This window comes from Heptranchias perlo, unplaced genomic scaffold (assembly GCF_035084215.1).
Source record: "Heptranchias perlo isolate sHepPer1 unplaced genomic scaffold, sHepPer1.hap1 HAP1_SCAFFOLD_382, whole genome shotgun sequence".
Classification (NCBI taxonomy): Eukaryota; Metazoa; Chordata; class Chondrichthyes; order Hexanchiformes; family Hexanchidae; genus Heptranchias; species Heptranchias perlo.
The window spans coordinates 202500-223830 of NW_027139394.1; the positions used below are offsets into that span (position 1 = coordinate 202500).

General features: G+C 41.9%; 1 protein-coding gene across 1 annotated transcript in view; it reads left to right on the forward strand.

The window, feature by feature from the left end:
- The window catches only part of LOC137311688 (collagen alpha-2(IX) chain-like), a 139557-nt gene extending 118439 nt beyond the window's left edge, over window positions 1-21118 (forward strand). Inside the window, exons 30-32 of the mRNA XM_067978754.1 lie at window positions 10489-10677; window positions 11503-11580; window positions 18421-21118. Coding sequence (XP_067834855.1) covers window positions 10489-10677; window positions 11503-11580; window positions 18421-18614 — 461 coding nt within the window. The 3' untranslated portion in view covers window positions 18615-21118. The remainder of the gene's footprint in view (window positions 1-10488; window positions 10678-11502; window positions 11581-18420) is intronic.
- The last annotated feature ends 213 nt before the right edge of the window (window positions 21119-21331 follow it).

Below are 21331 nucleotides of genomic sequence, written 5' to 3' on the forward strand. Positions count from 1 at the left end.
TGCGTGGGTGTTTACTCCAGGATGAGCCATTGGAGGACTGCCCCTTTAAATAGAGCTCCTCCAGCTGACAGCCTGTGATGCGGGTGTGTAGTCCGCCCGCTGTGCAGGTTGATGACGGGAAACCCCGAAGCCACGTTACGTGGCTCCAATTGACCTGCGATCGCGTGGGAATGGATGGATTTTACTGGGCGGGTTACCCACATGCTGCATCCCACCTCCCCAGTAATATCGGGGCCTTAGTGTATGTGTCACTGAGTATTAGTGATTGTATCACTGAGTATTAATGTATGTGTCACTGAGTATTTATGTATGTGTCACTGAGTATTAGTGTACATGTCACAGAATATTAGTGTATACGTTGCTGAGTTTATTGTGTGTGTCACTGAGTATTAGTGATTGTGTCTGAGTATTAGTGTATGTGTCACTTAGTATTAGTGTATGTGTCACTTAGTATTAGTGTATGTGTCACTAAGTATTAGTGTATGTGTCACTAAGTATTAGTGTATGTGACACTGAGTATTAATGTACGTGTCACTGAGTATTAGTGTAAGTACCACTTTGTATTAATGTAAGTGAGTCTATATTAGTGTAGGTGTCACTGAGTATAAGTGTAGGTGTCACTGAGTATTAGTGATTATGTAACTGATAGTGTATGTGTCACTGAGTATTAGAATTGCTGTCTCGGAGTATGAGCTTTTGTCTCTGAGTATCAGTGTATGTGTCACTGAGTATCAATATACGTGTCACTGAGTGCTAGTCTATGTGTCACTGAGTATTCGTGTATGCTTCTCAGTGTTAGTGATTGTGTTACTGAGTAGTAGTGAATGTGTCACTGAGTATCAATGTACGTGTCACAAAGTATTAATGTAAGTGTCACTGAGTATTAGTGAGTGTCACTAAGTATTAGCATATGTTTCACTGATTCTAGTGATTGTATCACTTAGCAGTGGTGTGTGTCTCTCAGTATTAGTGATTGTGTCACTGAGTATTAGTGCGTGTCACTGAGTATTAGTTTATGTATCACCGAGTATTAGTGTATGTGTCACTGAGTATTAGAGTTTGTGACACTGAGTACTAGTGTACGTGTCACCGAGTATTAGTATACATGTCACTGAGTATTAGTGTACGTGTAACTGAGTAGTCGTGTATATTTCACTGAGTATTAGTGTATATTTTACTGAGTATTTATGATTGTGTTACTGAGTATTAGTGTTTGTGTCACTGAGTATTAGTGTTTGTGTCACTGAGTATCAGTGATTGTGTCACTGAGTAGTAGTGTATGTTTCACTGAGTATTAATATTTCTGTCACTGAGTGTTGGTGTCTGTGTCACTGACTATATTAGTCCCTGTATTAGTGATTGTGTCACTGAGTATTAATGATTGTGTCACTGAGTATTAGTATATGTGCCACTGAGTATTAGTGTAGGTGTCACTGAGAATTAGTGATTGTGTCAATGAGTAGTAGTGTATGTTTCACTGAGTATTAGTATTTCTGTCATTGAATGTTGGTGTCTGTGTCACTGACTATTAGTGCACGAGTCCCTGTATTAGTGATTGTGTCACTGAATACTGTGTATGTGTCACTGAGTATTAATGATTGTGTCACTGAGTATTAATATATGTGCCACTGAGTATTAGTGTAAGTGTCTCTGTATTAGTGATTGTGTCACTGAGTATTAGTGTAGGTGTCACTGAGCATTAGTGATCGTGTCACTGAGTATTAGTATATGTGACACTGAGTATCAATTGTGTAACTGAGTATTAATGATTGTGTTTCACTGAGCATTAGTGATTGAATCAATGAGTATTAGTGTGTGTTACTGAGTACTGGTGTATATGTCAACGAGTATTAGTACAGGTGTCATTGAGTATTAGTGCATGTGTCACTGAGTATTACTTGTGTCACTGAATATTAGAATATGTGTCACGAATTATCAGTGTGTGTCACTGAGTATCACTGATTGTGTCACTGATTATTAGAGTACGTGACACTGAGTATTATTTTATGTATCACTGAGTATTAATATGTGTGTCACTGAGTATTAGTGTATGTGTCACTGAGTATCAATATACGTGTCACTGAGTGCTAGTCTATGTGTCACTGAGTATTCGTGTATGCTTCTCAGTGTTAGTGATTGTGTTACTGAGTAGTAGTGAATGTGTCACTGAGTATCAATGTACGTGTCACAAAGTATTAATGTAAGTGTCACTGAGTATTAGTGAGTGTCACTAAGCATTAGCGTATGTTTCACTGATTCTAGTGATTGTATCACTTAGCAGTGGTGTGTGTCTCTCAGTATTAGTGATTGTGTCACTGAGTATTAGTGCGTGTCACAGAGTATTAGTTTATGTATCACCGAGTATTAGTGTACATGTCACTGAGTATTAGAGTTTGTGACACTGAGTACTAGTGTACGTGTCACCGAGTATTAGTATACGTGTCACTGAGTATTAGTGTACGTGTAACTGAGTAGTCGTGTATATTTCACTGAGTATTAGTGTATATTTCACTGAGTATTTATGATTGTGTTACTGAGTATTAGTGTTTGTGTCACTGAGTATCAGTGATTGTGTCACTGAGTAGTATTGTATGTTTCACTGAGTATTAATATTTCTGTCACTGAGTGTTGGTGTCTGTGTCACTGACTATATTAGTCCCTGTATTAGTGATTGTGTCACTGAGTATTAATGATTGTGTCACTGAGTATTAGTGTAGGTGTCACTGAGTATTTGTGTAGGTGTCACTGAGAATTAGTGATTGTGTCACTGAGTAGTAGTGTATGTTTCACTGAGTATTAGTATTTCTGTCATTGAATGTTGGTGTCTGTGTCACTGACTATTAGTGCACGAGTCCCTGTATTAGTGATTGTGTCACTGAATACTGTGTATGTGTCACTGAGTATTAATGATTGTGTCACTGAGTATTAGTATATGTGCCACTGAGTATTAGTGTAAGTGTCTCTGTATTAGTGATTGTGTCACTGAGTATTAGTGTAGGTGTCACTGAGCATTAGTGATCGTGTCACTGAGTATTAGTATATGTGACACTGAGTATCAATTGTGTAACTGAGTATTAATGATTGTGTTTCACTGAGCATTAGTGATTGAATCAATGAGTATTAGTGTGTGTTACTGAGTACTGGTGTATATGTCAACGAGTATTAGTACAGGTGTCATTGAGTATTAGTGCATGTGTCACTGAGTATTACTTGTGTCACTGAATATTAGAATATGTGTCACGAATTATCAGTGTGTGTCACTGAGTATCACTGATTGTGTCACTGATTATTAGAGTACGTGACACTGAGTATTATTTTATGTATCACTGAGTATTAATATGTGTCACTGAGTATTAGTGTATGTGTCACTGAGTATTAATATACACGTCACTGAGTATTAATGTACATGTCACTGAGTATTAATGTAAGTGTCGCTGAGCATTAGTATAGGTGTCACTGAGTATGGATGATGTCACTAAGTATTAGTGTATGTGTCACTGATTCTAGTGATTGTATCACTGAGTAGTGGTGTGTGTCTCTCAGTATTAGTGATTGCATCACTGAGTAATAGTGATTGTGTCACTGAGTATTAGTGATAGTGTCACTGAGTTTTAGTGTATGAGTCGCTGTATTAGTGATTGTGTCATTGACTACTGTGTATGCATCACTGAGTATTAATGATTGTGTCACTGAGTATTAGTATATGTGCCACTGAGTATTAGTGTAAGTGTCTCTGTATTAGTGATTGTGTCACTGAGTATTAGTGATCGTGTCACTGAGTATTAGTATATGTGACACTGAGTATCAATTGTGTAACTGAGTATTAATGATTGTGTTTCACTGAGTATTAGTGATTGAATCAATGAGTATTAGTGTGTGTTACTGAGTACTGGTGTATATGTCAACGAGTATTAGTACAGGTGTCATTGAGTATTAGTGCATGTGTCACTGAGTATTACTTGTGTCACTGAATATTAGAATATGTGTCACGAATTATCAGTGTGTGTCACTGAGTATCACTGATTGTGTCACTGATTATTAGAGTACGTGACACTGAGTATTATTTTATGTATCACTGAGTATTAATATGTGTCACTGAGTATTAGTGTATGTGTCACTGAGTATTAATATACAAGTCACTGAGTATTAATGTACATGTCACTGAGTATTAATGTAAGTGTCACTGAGCATTAGTATAGGTGTCACTGAGTATGGATGATGTCACTAAGTATTAGTGTATGTGTCACTGATTCTAGTGATTGTATCACTGAGTAGTGGTGTGTGTCTCTCAGTATTAGTGATTGCATCACTGAGTAATAGTGATTGTGTCACTGAGTATTAGTGATAGTGTCACTGAGTTTTAGTGTATGAGTCGCTGTATTAGTGATTGTGTCATTGACTACTGTGTATGCATCACTGAGTATTAATGATTGTGTCACTGAGTATTAGTATATGTGCCACTGAGTATTAGTGTAAGTGTCTCTGTATTAGTGATTGTGTCACTGAGTATTAGTGATCGTGTCACTGAGTATTAGTATATGTGACACTGAGTATCAATTGTGTAACTGAGTATTAATGATTGTGTTTCACTGAGTATTAGTGATTGAATCAATGAGTATTAGTGTGTGTTACTGAGTACTGGTGTATATGTCAACGAGTATTAGTACAGGTGTCATTGAGTATTAGTGCATGTGTCACTGAGTATTACTTGTGTCACTGAATATTAGAATATGTTTCACGAATTATCAGTGTGTGTCACTGAGTATCACTGATTGTGTCACTGATTATTAGAGTATGTGACACTGAGTATTATTTTATGTATCACTGAGTATTAATATGTGTGTCACTGAGTATTAGTGTATGTGTCACTGAGTATTAATATACAAGTCACTGAGTATTAATGTACATGTCACTGAGTATTAATGTAAGTGTCACTGAGTATTTGTACATGTGTAATTGAATATAAATTGTGTCACTGAGTATTAGTCTGTGTCACGAATTGGCAGTGCGTGTCACTGAGTATTAATGATTGTGTCACTGAGTATTTGTGTACATGTCACTGAGTATTAGTGTATGTGTCACTGAATATTAATGTATGTATCTTTGAGTATTAGTGTATGTGCCACTGAGTATCAATTGTGTCACTGAGTATTAATGTTTGTGTTTCACTGAGTATTAATAATTGTGTTTCACTGAGCATTAGTGATTGTATCACTGAGTATTAGTTTGTGTTACTGAGTACTGGTGTATATGTCAGTGAGAATTAGTATAGGTGTCATAGAGTATTAGTGCATGTGTCACTGAGTATTAATTGTGTCACTGAATATCAGTGTATGTGTCGTGAATTATTAGTGTGTGTCACTGAGTATTACTGATTGTGTCACTGAGCACAAGTGTATGTGTCACTGAGTATTAGAATTTGTGTCACTGAGTATTAATGATTGTGTCACTGATAGTATATGTGACACTGAGTATTAGAGTTTTTGTCTCTGAGTATTAGTGTATGTGTCACTGAGTATTAGAGTATTTGACACCGAGTATTATTGTACATGTCACTGAGTATTAATATACGTGTCACTGAATACTAGTGCATGTGTCACTGACTATTAGTGTACATGTCTCAGTATTACTGTATGTGGCATTGAGTATTAATTGTATCAATAAATATTAGTGATTGTGTCACTGATAGTGTATGTGACATTGAGTATGCTGTCTCTGAGTATGAGTTTTTGTTTGAGTATTAGTGAATGTGTCACTAGAGTATTAGAGTATGTGACACCGAGTATTATTATGTGTCATTGAGTACTAGTGCATGTGTCACTGAGTACTAGTGTATGTGTCGCTGAGTATTAGTGTATGCATTTCAGTACTAGTGTATGTTTCACTGAATATTAGTGTATGTGTCACTGAGCATTAATGTATGTGTCATTGAGTATTAACGTACATGTCACTGAGTACTAGTGTATGTATCACTGAGAATTAGTGTATGCGTCTCAGTATTAGTGAAGGTGTCACTGAGTATTAATTGTGTCACTACATATTAGTGTATGTGTCACTGAGTATTAATTGTGTCACTGAGTATTAGAGTATAATAGCATCACTGAGTAGTGGTGTGTGTCTCTCAGTATTAGTGGTTGTGTCACTGAGTATTAATGATTGTGTCACTGAGTAATAGTGTATGTGTCAGAGTATTAGTGTATGTGTCACTGAGTATTAGAGTTTGTGTCACTGAATATTAGAGTATGTGACACCGAGTATTATTGTATGTGTCACTGAGCATTTGTATATGTGTCACTATGTACTAGTGTATGTGAAACTGAGTATTAGTATTCCTGTCACTGAGTGTTAATGATTGTGTCACTGAGTATTAGTGATTGTGTCATGAGTAGTAGTGATTGTGTCACTGAATAGTGGTGTATGTTTCACTGAGTATTGGTATTTCTGTCACTGAGTGTTAATGATTGTGTCACTGAGTATTAGTGATTGTGTCATGAGTAGTAGTGATTGTGTCACTGAATAGTGGTGTATGTTTCACTGAGTATTGGTATTTCTGTCACTGAGTGTCTGTGCACTGAGTATTAGTATATGAGTCTCTGTATTAGTGATTGTGTCACTGAGTACTGTATATGTGTCACTGAGTATTAATGATTGTGTCTCTGAGTATTAACATATGTGCCACTGAGTATTAGTGTATGTTCACTGAGTATTAGTGTATGTGTCTCAGTGTTAGTGATTCTGTCACTGAGTATTAGTGATTATGTCAATGACTATTGGTGTAGGTGTCACTGAATATTAGTGCATGTGTCACTGAATATTATTTGTGCCACTGAGTATTAGTGTATGTGTCACGTATTATCAGTGTGTGTCACTGAGTATTAGTATTCATTTCACTGAGTGTTAGTGTACATGTTACTGAGTATTACTGATAGTGTCACTGAGCACTAGTGTATGTGTCACTGAGCTCTAGTGTATACATCTCGGTGTTAGTAATTGTGTTACTAAGTATTAGTGTAGGTGTCACTTAGAATTATTGTAGGTGTCACTGAGCGCTAGTGATAGTGTGTGTCACTGAGTATTAGTCTATGTGTCACTGAGTGTTGTTGATTGTGTTACTGAGCATTAGTCTATGTGTCACTGAGTGTTGTTGATTGTGTTACTGAGCATTAGTGCATGCGTCAGTGAGTATAACTGTATAGAAACATAGAAAAAAGGAGCAGGAGTAGGCCATTCGGCCCTTCGAGCCTGCTCCACCATTCAATATGATCATGGCTGATCCTCTATCTCAATACCACATTCCCGCCCTCTCCCCATACCCCTTGATGCCTTTTGTGTCCAGAAATCTATCTAGCTCCTTCTTCAATATATTCAGTGACTTGGCCTCAACAGCCTTCTGTGGTAGAGAATTCCACAGGTTCACCACCCTCTGAGTGAAGAAATTTCTCCTCATCTCAGTCCTAAATGTCCTACCCCGTATCCTGAGACTGTGACCCCTCATTCTGGACCCCCCAGCCAGGGGAAACACCCTCCCTGTATCCAGTCTGTCTAGCCCTGTCAGAATTTTATATGTTTCAATGAGATCCCCTCTCATTCTTCTAAACTCAAGTGAATACAGGCCGAGTCGACCCAATCTCTCCTCATACGACAATCCTGCCATCCCAGGAATCAGTCTGGTGAACCTTCGCTGCACTCCCTCTATGGCAAGTATATCCTTTCTTAGGTAAGGAGACCAAAACTGCACACAATACTCCAGGTGTGGTCTCACCAAGGCCCTGTATAACTGCAGTAAGACAACCTTGCTCCTGTACTCAAATCCTCTTGCAATGAAGGCCAACATACCATTTGCCTTCCTAACTGCTTGCTGCACCTGCATGTTAGCTTTCAGTGACTGGTGTACAAGAAAACCCAGGTCCCTTTGTACATCAACATTTCCCAATCTATCACCATTTAAATGATATTCTGCCTTTCTGTTTTCCTTCTGAAGTGGATAACTTCACATTTATCCACGTTATACTGCATTTTCCATGTATTTGCCCACTCACACAACTTGTCTAAATCACCTTGAAGCCTTTTTGCATCCTCCTCACAACTCACGATCCCACCTAGTTTTGTGTCGTCGGCAAACTTGGAAATATTACACTTGGTTCCCTGATCCAAATCATTGATATATATTGTGAATAGCTGGGGCCCAAGCACTGATCCCTGTGGTACCCCACTAGTCACCGCCTGCCACCCCGAAAAATACCCATTTATTCCTACATGTTGCTGAGTATTAATGTTTGTGTCAGAGTATTAGTAATTGTGTCACTGTGTTTTAGTGATTGTGTCACTGTATTTTAGTGTATGTGTCCCTGATTATTAATGATTGTGTCACTGAGTATTAATTGTGTCACTGAGTTTAAGCGTATGTGTTATTGAGTATTAGTGATTGTGTCACTGAGAATTAGTGCATGTGTCACAGAGTATTAGTGTATGTGTCCACTGAGTATTAGTGTGTGTGCTACTGAGTATTAATGTTTGCGTCACTGAATATTAGATTGTGTTACTGAGTATTAGTTTATGTGCCACTGAATAATAGTGTACATATCACCGATTATTAGTGATTGTGTCACTGAGATTTAGTACACATATCACTGAATATTAGTGTAGGTGTCACTGAATATTAATGTTACTGACTATTACTGAGTATTAGTGTTTGTGTTACTGAGTGTTAATTTATGTGTCACTGAGAATTAGTGCATGTTTCACTGAGAGTTAATGTGTCACTGAATATTAGTGTGTGTGTTACTGAGTATTAATGTTTGTGTTACTGAATATTAGATTGTGTCACTGAGTATTAGTGATTGTATTACTGAGTGTTAGTTTATGTATCACTGAATAATAGTGTACATATCACTGATTATTGGTGATTGTGTCACTGAGATTTAGTATACATATCACTAAATATTAGTGAATGTGTCACTGAGTTTTAGTGTCTGTGTCACTGAGTATTATTTTGTGTCACTGAGTTTTATTGTTTGTGTCACTGAGTATCAGTGTATGTGTCACTGAGGATTAGTACACATTTCACCGAAAATTAGTGTATGTGTCACTGAGTTTAGTTTGTGTGTCACTGTGCATTAGTGATTGTGTCACTGAATATTAGTGATAGTGTTGCTGATTATTAGTATATGTGTCACTGAGTACTAGTGATTGTGTCACTATGAATTAGTGTATGTGTCATTGATTATTATTGTTCGTGTCACTGAGTATTAGTGTTTGTTTCAGTGAGTATTAGTGTATGTGTCACTGAGTTTTGGTGTACCAGTCACTGAGTATTAGTGTACATGTCACTGATTATTAGTGATTGTAACACTGAGAATTAGTGTGTATGTCACTGAATATTAGTGTATGTGTCAGTATTACTGTATGTGTCTCTGTGTATTCATGTATGTGGCACTGAGTATTCATGTATGTGTCACTGAGTATTAATGTCAATGAGTATTTGTGTCACTGAGTATTAGTGTTTATGTCACTGAGTATTAGTGTATGCGTCACTGAGTTTTAGTGATTGTGTCAGTGATTGTTAATTGTGTCACTGAGTATTAGTGATTGTGTCACTGAGAGTCAGTGCAGGTGTCACAGAATATTAGTGTCACTGAGTATTATTGTATGTGCCACTGAGTATTATTGTATGTGTCACTGAGTATTAGTGAGTGTGTCACTGAGTATTACTTATTGTGTCACTGAGTATTAGTGTGTGTGACTGAGTTTTAGTGATTGTGTCACTGAGTAGTAGTGATTGTGTTACTGAGTAGTAGTGATTGCATCACTGAGTGTTAGTGTACATGTCACTGAGTATTAGTGTATGTGTCACTGAATATTAGAGTTTGTGCCACTGAGTTTTAGTGTATGTGGCACTGTGTATTAATGTATGTGTCATGAGTATTAATTGTGCCACTGAGTATTAGTGTATGTGTCACTGAATATTAGTGTATGTGGCAAAGAGTATTAATGTATGTGTCACTATTAGTGTTTGTGTCAGAGTATTAGTGTATGCTTCATGGAGTATTAGTGTGTGTCACTGAGTATCAGTGTTGATGTCACTGAGCATTAGTGTTTGTGTCACTGCATAATATTGTACGTGTCACTGAGAATTAGTGATTGTGTCACTGTGTATTAGTGTGTGTGTTTCTGAGTATTAGTATATGTGTCACTGAGTCTTATTGTGTCACTGTATTATTGTGTGTGTCACTGGGTATTAGTGTACGTGTCACTGAGTAATAGTATACGTCACTGAGTATTAGTGATTGTGTCACTGAGTATTAGTCTGTGTGTCACTAAGTATCAGTGAATGGTCCATTACTGCCCCTAATATTTGATGAGTTTCTGTTCTCCCTTTCTGGAATTACACTGGGACTCTGTACGTGGCAATTGTTGGGCCAACCATTGGCCCTCCCTAGGGTATCTGAGGAGGCTCATACTGAATCCCTTTACTTGTATCTGTTACAGAGCAGTTAGCAGCCGTAGCAGTCAGTGCCAAGAGAGAAGTATTGGGTGGAGCAGGGATGACGGGACCACCTGGACCCCCTGGACGGTCAGGCTCTGCTGGTGAACAAGGAGACCACGGTGTTCCTGGACCTCGTGGCCTACCTGGTCTGACGGGTGTTCATGGCCAGATCGGAAATACAGGACCTAAAGGTAAGATGCCTATCAGCTCTCTTTGCACCTGCAGAGAGTGCACGGCATTGAGACACGATGTACAGAGGGGAGGAGCACCAGGCAAGGGGAGGGGAGTAGCACTGGGTAAGCTCTCACCGCAGTGCCACTGAATTCTGAGATCCTGCTCACGTATGATAAATCTGAAGATCGGCATCTTGAACATCTCATTTGGTGAAAGTACTTAGGATTCTGCATGTTCAGGGGGCTAGACATGGACCCCTGGAGTGGGATGAAGGTCTCTTCATCAACTGGCTGCTGGGGTCCTACATGTGAGTTTGGGGAAGTCTCAATCCAGCTCCTGAAGGACATGGGCCTGCACCACAAAACTGTCTCCATTCAGCACTGAATTGGTCGTCTCAATGGGAGAGGCCACAGGATGACTGATGTGGGAAATGGAAAAGTGTCACACTGTAGTAGTGGGGGGTGGTGTTCTTCTGAGACTGTAGTTAAGGAACATTAGGGCAGAGTAGAGGGAGTTTTATTATGCATCTAACTGTGATGGAAGCATGCTAGTGATGAGATAAAGCCAGGCAAGGAGCAGGTTACACGTGGGCAAAGTGCAGGATCATGTCTCAGATTTGCTTTGCTGATGATGGAAGTTTATCAGAAATTCTAATCATTAATTTTAAGGTGAAGACACTGTGACAAAAGACAGGTGGTCCAACTGGGCGGGGAGCAATCATACACCAGCTACAAGGCCAGTGATTGTCCTCTGATCAATAATGAAGCCCAGTGTTCAGCCAATAAGAACCCCTGTGACTGGTGCTGAGGCTCTCTCAATCTGTGCTCTTTTTTTAAATCAAGGCAAACGAGGGGAGAAGGGCGATCGAGGTGCGAAAGGGCGTGGACACCCAGGCCTCCCAGGCCCACCAGGCATCACGGGTAAGAGGAGGAGACTTCACCACATTCAGTGCCTTTCTGATGTTTTTAAATTGGTGTTGTTAAATGTTTGTGGTTCGAGACTCTCGGTTGTGGAATCTTTCTCCCAGCTGATTGTATCTGCAGCCTGTGCTGGTTAGCTGTCGATCCCTTCTAGCTTTGTATTCATAGAAATACAGAGAGCTAGCAACAAAGAAACAGGCCATTCGGCTCAACCAGTCTGTGTCGGTGTTTACTGTCCACACGAGCAAACAGTCCTAATCACATTTACCCACCTGGTTCCCATATCCTTTCATCCCCTTTTTCCATCATCCACCATCCAATCTCATCTTGAATGTTGACACAGTTTCTGCTTCAATCACTAACCCTGGAAGTGAATCCCACATCCTCACAACTTATATAAATGCAAGTTGTTCTTTGTTATTGTTGAAGAAGTGTCTCCTGCCCTCTGTTCTAAATCTCTTGCGTCTAATCTTGTATCTATGGCCCATCGTTCAAGACGCCTCAACTACTGGAAACTGGGCAACAGAAATTCAAAGAATTACAAAAAACGTTCAGCACAGAAACAGGCCATTCGGCCCAACAGACCCATACCAGTGTTTATGCTCCAGATGAGCCTCCTCCCTCCCTACGTCATCTAATCCTATAAAACATATAATAAGAACATAAGAACATAAGAAATAGGAGCAGGAGTAGGCCAATCGGCCCCTCGAGCCTGCTCCGCTGAATGGCTGATCTGATCCTAATCTCAAATCTAAATTCATGTCCAATTTCCTGCCTGCTCCCCGTAACCCCTAATTCCCTTTACTTCTAGGAAACTGTCGATTTCTGTTTTAAATTTATTTAATGATGTAGCTTCCACAGCTTCCTGGGGCAGCAAATTCCACAGACCTACCACCCTCTGAGTGAAGAAGTTTCTCCTCATCACAGTTTTGAAAGAGCAGCCCCTTATTCTAAGATTATGCCCCCTAGTTCTAGTTTCACCCATCCTTGGGAACATCCTTACCGCATCCACCCGATCAAGCCCCTTCACAATCTTATATGTTTCAATAAGATCGCCTCTCATTCTTCTGAACTCCAATGAGTAGAGTCCCAATTTACTCAACCTCTCCTCATATGTCCGCCCCCTCATCCCCGGGATTAACCGAGTGAACCTTCTTTGTACTGCCTCGAGAGCAAGTATGTCTTTTCTTAAGTATGGACACCAAAACTGTATGCAGTATTCCAGGTGCAGTCTCACCAATACCTTATATAACTGCAGCAATACCTCCCTGTTTTTATATTCTATCCCCTGAGCAATAAAAGCCAACATTCCGTTGGCCTTCTTGATCACCTGCTGCACCTGCATACTAACTTTTTGATTTTCTTGCACTAGGACCCCCAGATCCCTTTGTACTGCAGTACTTTCCAGTTTCTCGCCTTTAAGATAATAACTTGCTCTCTGATTTTTCCTGCCAAAGTGCATAACCTCACATTTTCCAATATTGTATTCCATCTGCCAAATCTCCGCCCACTCACCCAGCCTGTCTATATCCCCCTGTAGGTTTTTTATGTCCTCCTCACTCTCCACTTTCCCTCCCATCTTTGTATCATCTGCAAACTTTGATACGTTACACTCGGTCCCCTCCTCCAAATCGTTAATATAGATTGTAAAGAGTTGGGGACCCAGCACCGACCCCTGCGGAACACCATTGGCTACTGGTTGCCAGTCCGAGAATGAACCATTTATCCCAACTCTCTGCTTCCTGTTCGATAACCAGTCCTCCACCCATGCCAGAATATTACCCCCAATCCAGTGATTCTTTATCTTGAGCAATAATCTTTTATGTGGCACCTTGTCGATGCCTTCTGGAAGTCTAAATGCACTATGTCCACTGGTTCCCCTTTATCCACCCTGTACGTTATGTCCTCAAAGAACTCAAGCAAATTTGTCAGACATGACTTCCCCTTCGTAAAGCCATGCTGACTTTGTCCTATTAAATTATGTTTATCCAAATGTTCCGCTACTGTCTCCTTAATAATAGACTCCAAAATTTTACCCACCACAGATATTAGGCTAACTGGTCTATAATTTCCAGCCTTCTGCCTACTACCCTTTTTAAATAAGGGTGTTACATTCACAGTTTTCCAATCTGCCGGGACCTTTGCCGAGTCCAGAGAATTTTGGAAAATTATTACCAAAGCATCCACAATCCCTACTGCCACTTCCCTCAAGACCATAGGATGTAAGCCATCAGGTCCAGGGGATTTATCCGCCTTGAGTCCCATTATTTTACTGAGTACCAATTCCTTAGTGATTGTAATCATATTTAGCTCCTCCCCCATTAGAGCCCCCTGTTTGTCCAGTGTTGGGATATTCTTAGTGTCCTCTACCGTAAAGACTGAAACAAAATATTTGTTCAGCATTTTTGCCATCTCCATGTTTCCCACCATTAATTTCCCGGTCTCATCCTCTAAGGGACCTACGTTTGCCTTAGCCACCCTTTTTCTTTTTATATAACTATAGAAACTCTTGCTATCTGTTTTTATATTTTTTGCTAATTTAGTTACTTTTTGCTGTCTTTTGAAGACTTCCCAATCTTCTATCCTCCCACTAAGTTTGGCTACCTTATATGTCCTTGTTTTTAGTCGGATACTGTCCTTAATTTCTTTACTTAGTCACGGATGGCTGTCATTTCTTTTACACCCTTTTTTCCTCAGTGGAATATATATTTTTTGAAAGTTGTAAAATAACTCCTTGAATGAACACCACTGCTCATGTACCGTCTTACCCTTTAATTTATTTTCCCAGTCCACTTTAATCAATTCCGCTCTCATACCATCATAGTCTCCTTTATTCAAGCTCAGTACGCTTGTTTGAGAATCAACCTTCTCACCCTCTAATTGGATATGGAATGTAACCATGTTCTGGTCACTCATTCCAAGGGGATCCTTAACTAGGACATTATTAATTAATCCTGGCTCATTACACAGGACCAGGTCCAAGGTTGCTTGCCCCCTTGTAAGATCAGTTACATACTGCTCAAGAAATCCATCCCTAATACACTCAATAAACTCTTCCTCAAGGCTGCCCTGCCCAATTTGATTTGTCCAGTTAATATGATAGTTAAAATCCCCCATTATTATAGCTGTTCCCTTATTACATGCCCCGACTATTTCCTGATTAATACTTCTTCCAGCAGAGTTGCAACTATTAGGAGGCCTATATACTACGCCCACTAGTGTTTTTTTCCCCTTATTATTCTTTATCTCTACCCAAACTGTTTCATTATCCTGATCCTTTGTCCCAATATCATTTCTCTGTATTACAGTGATTCCTTCGTTTATTAACATAGCCACCCCACCTCCCCTTCCTTCCTGCCTGTCCTTCCTGATTGTTAAATACCCTGGCATATTTTATTCCCAGTCATTGTCACCCGGCAGCCATGTTTCTGTAATGGCCACAAGATCATACCCATACGTAGTTATTTGTGCCGTTAACTCATCCATTTTGTTACGAATGCTACGTGCATTCAGATAAAGAACTTTCAAATATGTTTTGTGACACTTAATTCCTGCTTTTTCCTTTTTTAACACTTTACCTTTTACTCCATACCTTCTGTCCCTTCCTGACACACTTTCCTCTGTCTCCCTGCTCAGGTTCCCAACCCCCTGCCACAGCTTTGATGCTGGGTTAATCGCCTTACGCCTTCCAGTTTTCATTTTTTCTGTCGTGCCTAAAGTACACTTTCTTTCCGCTGCTCTACGCTTTTCCCTTTCACTTGTTCTTGAACAACTGTATGTACTATTTGTATTGTGGATTTCCCCTCTCTTGCTGCTCTCAATTTTATTCCCTTCTGACTCCCCGCTCAGGTTCCCATCCCCCTGCCACTCTAGTTTAAACCTTCCCCAACAGCACTAGCAAACACCCCCGCGAGGACATTGGTCCCGGTCCTGCTCGGGTGTAACCCGTCACGCTTGTACAGATCCCACCTTCCCCAATGTCCCAGGAATCTAAATCCCTCCCTCCTACACCATCCCTGCAGCCATGCATTCATCCTGTCTATTCTCCTGTTCCTATACTCACTAGCACGTGGCACCGGTAGTAATCCTGAGATCACTACCTTTGAAGTCCTACTTTTTAATTTATCCTTCTATTCCTTTCTCCCTCATGTGTTTATCTAGCTTCCCCTTAAATGTATCTATGCTAGTTGCCTCAATTACTCCTTGTGGTAGTGAGTTCCACATTCTCACCACTCTCTGGGTAAAGAAGTTTCTCCTGAATTCCCCATTGGATTTGTTAGTGACTATCTTATATTTATGGCCCCTAGTTCTGGTCTCTTCCACAAGTGAAAACATCTTCTTTACGTCTACCCCATCAAACCCTTTTATAATCTTAAAGACCTCTATCAGGTCACCCCTCAGTCTTCTCTTTCCTAAAGAAAAGAGCCCCGGCCTGTTCAACCTTTCCTGATCGGTCTAACCTCTCATTTCTGGTGTCATCCTAGTAAATCTTTTTTTGCACGTTCTCCAGTGCCTCTATATCCTTTTTCTGGTGTGGAGACCAGAACTGTGCACAGTACTCCAAGTGTGGTCTAACCAAAATTCTATACAACTTTAGCATAACATCTCTGCTTTTCAATTCTATCCCTCTAGAAATGAACCCCAGTGCTTGGTTTGCTTTTTTTATGGTCTTATTAACCTGTGTCGCTACTTTTAGTGATTTATGTCTCCGTACCCCTAAATCCCCCTGCTCCTCTACCCCATTTAGACTCTTATTTTCCAAGCAGTATGTGGCCTCCTTAATACACCACCTCACACTTACCTATATTGAAATTCATTTGCCAATTACATGCTCATTCTGCAAATTTATTCATGCATTTGTCGCAGTCCTCCTCAGTATTAACTACACCCCCCAATGTCATCTGCAAATTTTGAAATCGTACTTCCGATTCCCAAGTCCAGATCGGTTATGTAAATGGTGAATAACAGTGGTCCCAGCACCGTTCCTTGTGGAACACCACTTCCCACCTTTTTTATATCTCATCAAGCCAGATAATTCCACACAGTAACACACCAGAGGTGAATTATTCTCCATCTGTAGCTCTGTTCCACCTTTCCCTGTAGACCCCGCACGGTTGGCAAATTTTAAGCTCCCCTACTTGTTGACTGCTCTTGCTCATTATTCAGTGTTGTTTATCGATGTCTCTCTGTCTAGTATTTTATAAGAATATCGCTATTTTTCCCTACTGATTTGGGGAGTTTTCTAATGCTGCTGAGTTTTTTTTAAAAGACTCTCTGAGAACATTCCAGAAGGCCAGTTATAGATGTCCACAGCTTTGCAGAAGCAGGAACCTTCTCATTGTACCAAATTCCATTGACTTTATTTTGAGGGGAAGGGAAGGAAATTCCTAGTTTCCTCCCAGCTCCTGCTCCTCACTCTGAGAAACGGCCAAACTGGGGCTAAGTCTCCGTTCACACCTGGTCACGTGGGCAGAAAGGTTTCCTCCTCAGCAGCTATCAGATTGGATTTCCAACAGCAACAAGTCCTTCAAAAAAATTTAAAATTTGTTTTTGGGATGTGGGCATCACTGGCAAGGCGAGAAGGTGGTGATGGGCCTTCTCCTTGAATCTCTACAGTTCTTTTGGTGAAGGTGCTCCCACTATGATGTTAGGTGGGGCATTCCAAGATTTTGACCCAGCGATGATGAAGGAACGGTGGTACAGGTCCAAACCAGGATGGTGTGTGACTTGGAGCGGGACTGGGATGTGATGGTGTTCCCACCACATTGCTGATCTCTTCTCTTTCGGTAGTAGAGGTGCTGCTGAAATAACCTCGGTGAGTTGCACTCACCCAAAGAGACTTGGGAGCAGCAGATGGAAAGCCCATGGTGGTGAGAACAGAAGCTGAGGATTCAAGGATCAAGATCATCCGAATATGTTGGAATGGGGGAGGTGCCTGTTGATCCCACTGAATCCCAATTTGTTGTCTTGGCTAAGATCAAAAACGTTTGGAAAGCCCCACTGATGAGGATTGACAGGGCTGCTTTCCAGCGTCTTCGGAAATGTTTTCTATGTATCCACTCCCCTCAGAGACCTGTATCTGCACAGGGTCAAGTCCCACAGTTGCTTTCTTGAGCCTCCAATTATCACCCATTACCCCTCCTATGCCCATGACTCTCTCCCTGTGGCCCAATGGCCAAGGCACAGGTCCTCCAGTACTTCATTCAAATTATTCATGAGTGAGGGAGTGTTCACAACTTTAGAGGTATGCAGTAGCCCAAACCTGTCCCGCTATCCAATAGGATCACCAGAGCTAAATCCCAGTTTGATTTTTCCTTCCTAATCTCGTGACACTGAGGTCAATGTAACTGTTGGTGACACCATTTAACTCAACACATACCAAGGATTGAACCTGGGCCCTCCTTGACCTGGTGTCATCTGTGGCTCAGTTAGTAGCACTCTCACCTCTGAGTTAGAAAGTTGTGGGTTCAAGTCCCATATCAAAGACTTGAGCCCATAATCCAGGCTGACACTTCAGTGCAGCACTAAGGAAGTGCTGCACTGTTGGAGATGCCGTCCTTTGGATGAGAATTTAAACCAAGGCCCCATCTGCCCCCTCAGGTGGATGTAAAAGATCCCATTGCACTATTCAAAGAAGGGCAGGGGAGTTGTCCCCGATGTCCTGGCCAATATTTATCTGGTCATTATTTGATTGCTTTGTGGGAGCTTGCTGTGTGCAAATTGGTTGCCTACATTACAACAGTGCTTCAAAAGTATTTCATCGGCTGTGAAGTGCTTTGGGACGTCCTGAGATTGTGAAAGGCGCTATATAAATGCAATTTTTTCTTTCTTTCTTTCCAGGACCCCCAGGGATGCCAGGGCGGAGTGTAGGCGGCAGAGACGGTGAATATGGTGTGCAAGGTGTTCCTGGACAGCATGGGCGCCCTGGTCTGCCTGGAAAACCTGGTATACCCGGATTCTGTGAAGCTGCCGCTTGCTTAGGGGCCTCGGCATTCCTGTCCTCAGGCGGGGGACCGGACTTCAAGGGGCCTTGAACTAACAGTGGCGACAGCTAGCGTGCGGCCAAACTGACCACCACGTGCCGCACGCACCGCGGAGAGGGAGGGGAGGAGAACACGGTGTCAGCTGGAAAAAAAGAACTCAAACCAAGGTTTTTTCTTGAAGACTGAACTGATTTAAAATATTTGGTGCTTTTTTAAAAAAAAAACACACAAAGGAAACGAAAAAAGAAAAAAAAGTTATTGCTTTTCAGACTTAACGAAAGCCCAAAGAGTTTTTTAAAAAAAGAGATTTTGCATTGGCATGTCTATTTGAGCAAGGATTGAATTGATGTACATTGATTCCTAACTTTTCATTCAATTTAATTATTTTAAAATGAATAAGACGAACTATTAGGGGATGTTAATAGTGATGTGAGTTTGCGTCAGTCCCTTGTATAAAGCTGAATAGTGCTGCAGTCCGTCTCTCTGTGTTTGTGTATAATGGAGTTCCTTCTCATTGTATTCTTTACTGGATTAAATGTGGTATTAACGGGGCACCTTGTTATATGGTCTGACCATGTTCAGAGACCCGGCACATTACAGATGTGCTCTCTCCATCACCTCACTTGTTTCCTCACCACAGACTGCTACGTAGTTATTCCACATCCCTATCTCGGTCGGCCCTGTGAGACTGGGGGAGCTCTAGTTTGCTGTAGTATGTGACAGGGCGAGCTGTGTGTGTGTGGCAACATCGATGGGATTAAAAACTAAACAAAACTGCAAGCGCTGGAAATACACGGCGGGCCAATCAGCATTGGTGAGAGTAATAGGATGTTCAGATCTTGTTTTTCGTATCTTCACACTCTTCCCCTGGAGAACAGTGTGAAGTAGTGGGAGGATTCACAGGCTGACAGGCTGCAATGTGAACGCTCCTTCCATGGCCGTAACCATCATTGTATCAGCTGATAGGGGGGTCAGTCCTATAGAGCGGAGCGTTTTATGGGCTCCCACAACCCGTACGATGAGGGGGGGCCACATACACCCACCGGACCTGAGAATCCCACTGGATGTCAACCCAGAATTCAAAGCTGGCGCTCCGGTCTCCACTCCTCAGGACTGTCTGGCACTCCGGCCTCCCCTCGCTGGGACTGTCTGGCACTCCGGTCTTCCCTCACTGGGACTGTCTGGCACTCCGGTCTCCCCTCACTGGGACTGTCTGGCACTCCGGTCTACCCTCGCTGGGATTGTCTGGAGCTCCGGTCTCCCCTCGCTGGGACTGTCTGGCACTCCGGTCTCCCCTCGCTGGGACTGTCTGGAGCTCCGGTCTCCCCTCACTGGGACTGTCTGGCACTCCGGTCTCCCCTCACTGGGACTGTCTGGCACTCCGGTCTCCCCTCGCTGGGACTGTCTGGAGCTCCGGTCTCCCCTCACTGGGACTGTCTGGCACTCCGGTCTCCCCTCGCTGGGACTGTCTGGAGCTCCGGTCTCCCCTCACTGGGACTGTCTGGCACTCCGGTCTCCCCTCGCTGGGACTGTCTGGCACTCCAGTCTCCCCTCGCTGGGACTGTCTGGCACTCCGGTCTTCCCTCACTGGGACTGTCTGGAGCTCCGGTCTCCCCTCGCTGGGACTGTCTGGAGCTCCGGTCTCCCCTCGCTGGGACTGTCTGGAGCTCCGGTCTTCCCTCGCTGGGACTGTCTGGAGCTCCGGTCTCCCCTCGCTGGGACCGTCTGGAGCTCCGGTCTCCCCTCACTGGGACTGTCTGGCACTCCGGTCTCCCCTCGCTGGGACCGTCTGGAGCTCTGGTGTCCCCTCACTGGGACTGTCTGGAGTGGGGTTTGAACCCTGCACTGACTCAGAGGCAGGAATGCTACCACTGAGCCAAAGGCTCGATCCATAATGCTTCACGATAGGTTAAAATGTCTTTTCTCTTTCAGACGCTGACTGACCTGCTGGTTATTTCCAGCAATTTCAGGTTTTATTTGAGGAATTTCTTTTAAAGTTTCCCTTTTGGTTTAATTTTAATTGGAACTGCGTTGACACTGAGCTGTATTATGAATGGTGCCTGGCGTCACCTTTCAGAGAGAGTGTTAGAGATCAGGTTGAGCAACGGTCCCAGCTTCACACTGTCATGGGATCTCTGTACAAACCCTGCCCCTCCCCTCATCAACACAGAGAGTGGCAGCAAAACCAACCAACTCCACAGTGGATCTTCTCACCGTCTCCCTCACTGTAAATGTACAATTAGTGTTATAGAGGATTGGCACAGAAGCAAATAAAGGTCCATGAATCAAACAAGATAAAAGATAAAATGAGGACCTTGTGGTAATGGCCTTAATCGGTAGGTGATTTTCCTACATGTGACTCGGCAGACACTTCTTAATAAAGAGGATTTTTGAAGCCACTGTTCAAGACCCAAGCACGTAAAAATAGACCCTTCCGATTAACTTCATTAACATCACTTAGTGATGCTGTTTTAAACCTTGTGCGACTGTAACGACGGTGTGTTTGTCTCTACTTGTACCGGAGCACCATCCAATAAAACGGACATTTTGTAAAAGCCAATGTTTTTCTGTCGCCTGCAGATGACCCTGTGCTGTCGCTGCCCTCGGGCCGTTGGCGCTGACATCTTGCACCCTCACTTTGCTCTTTACTTCTCTTTGCTTGTTTTGTTTAAATTCTACACCTTTCACTGACCCTGTAATAAATGTGTACATAAAACTACAGAGCTGAAGAGAAGTTGTCGAGTGGTGTTTTATCCCTCTATGGTGTC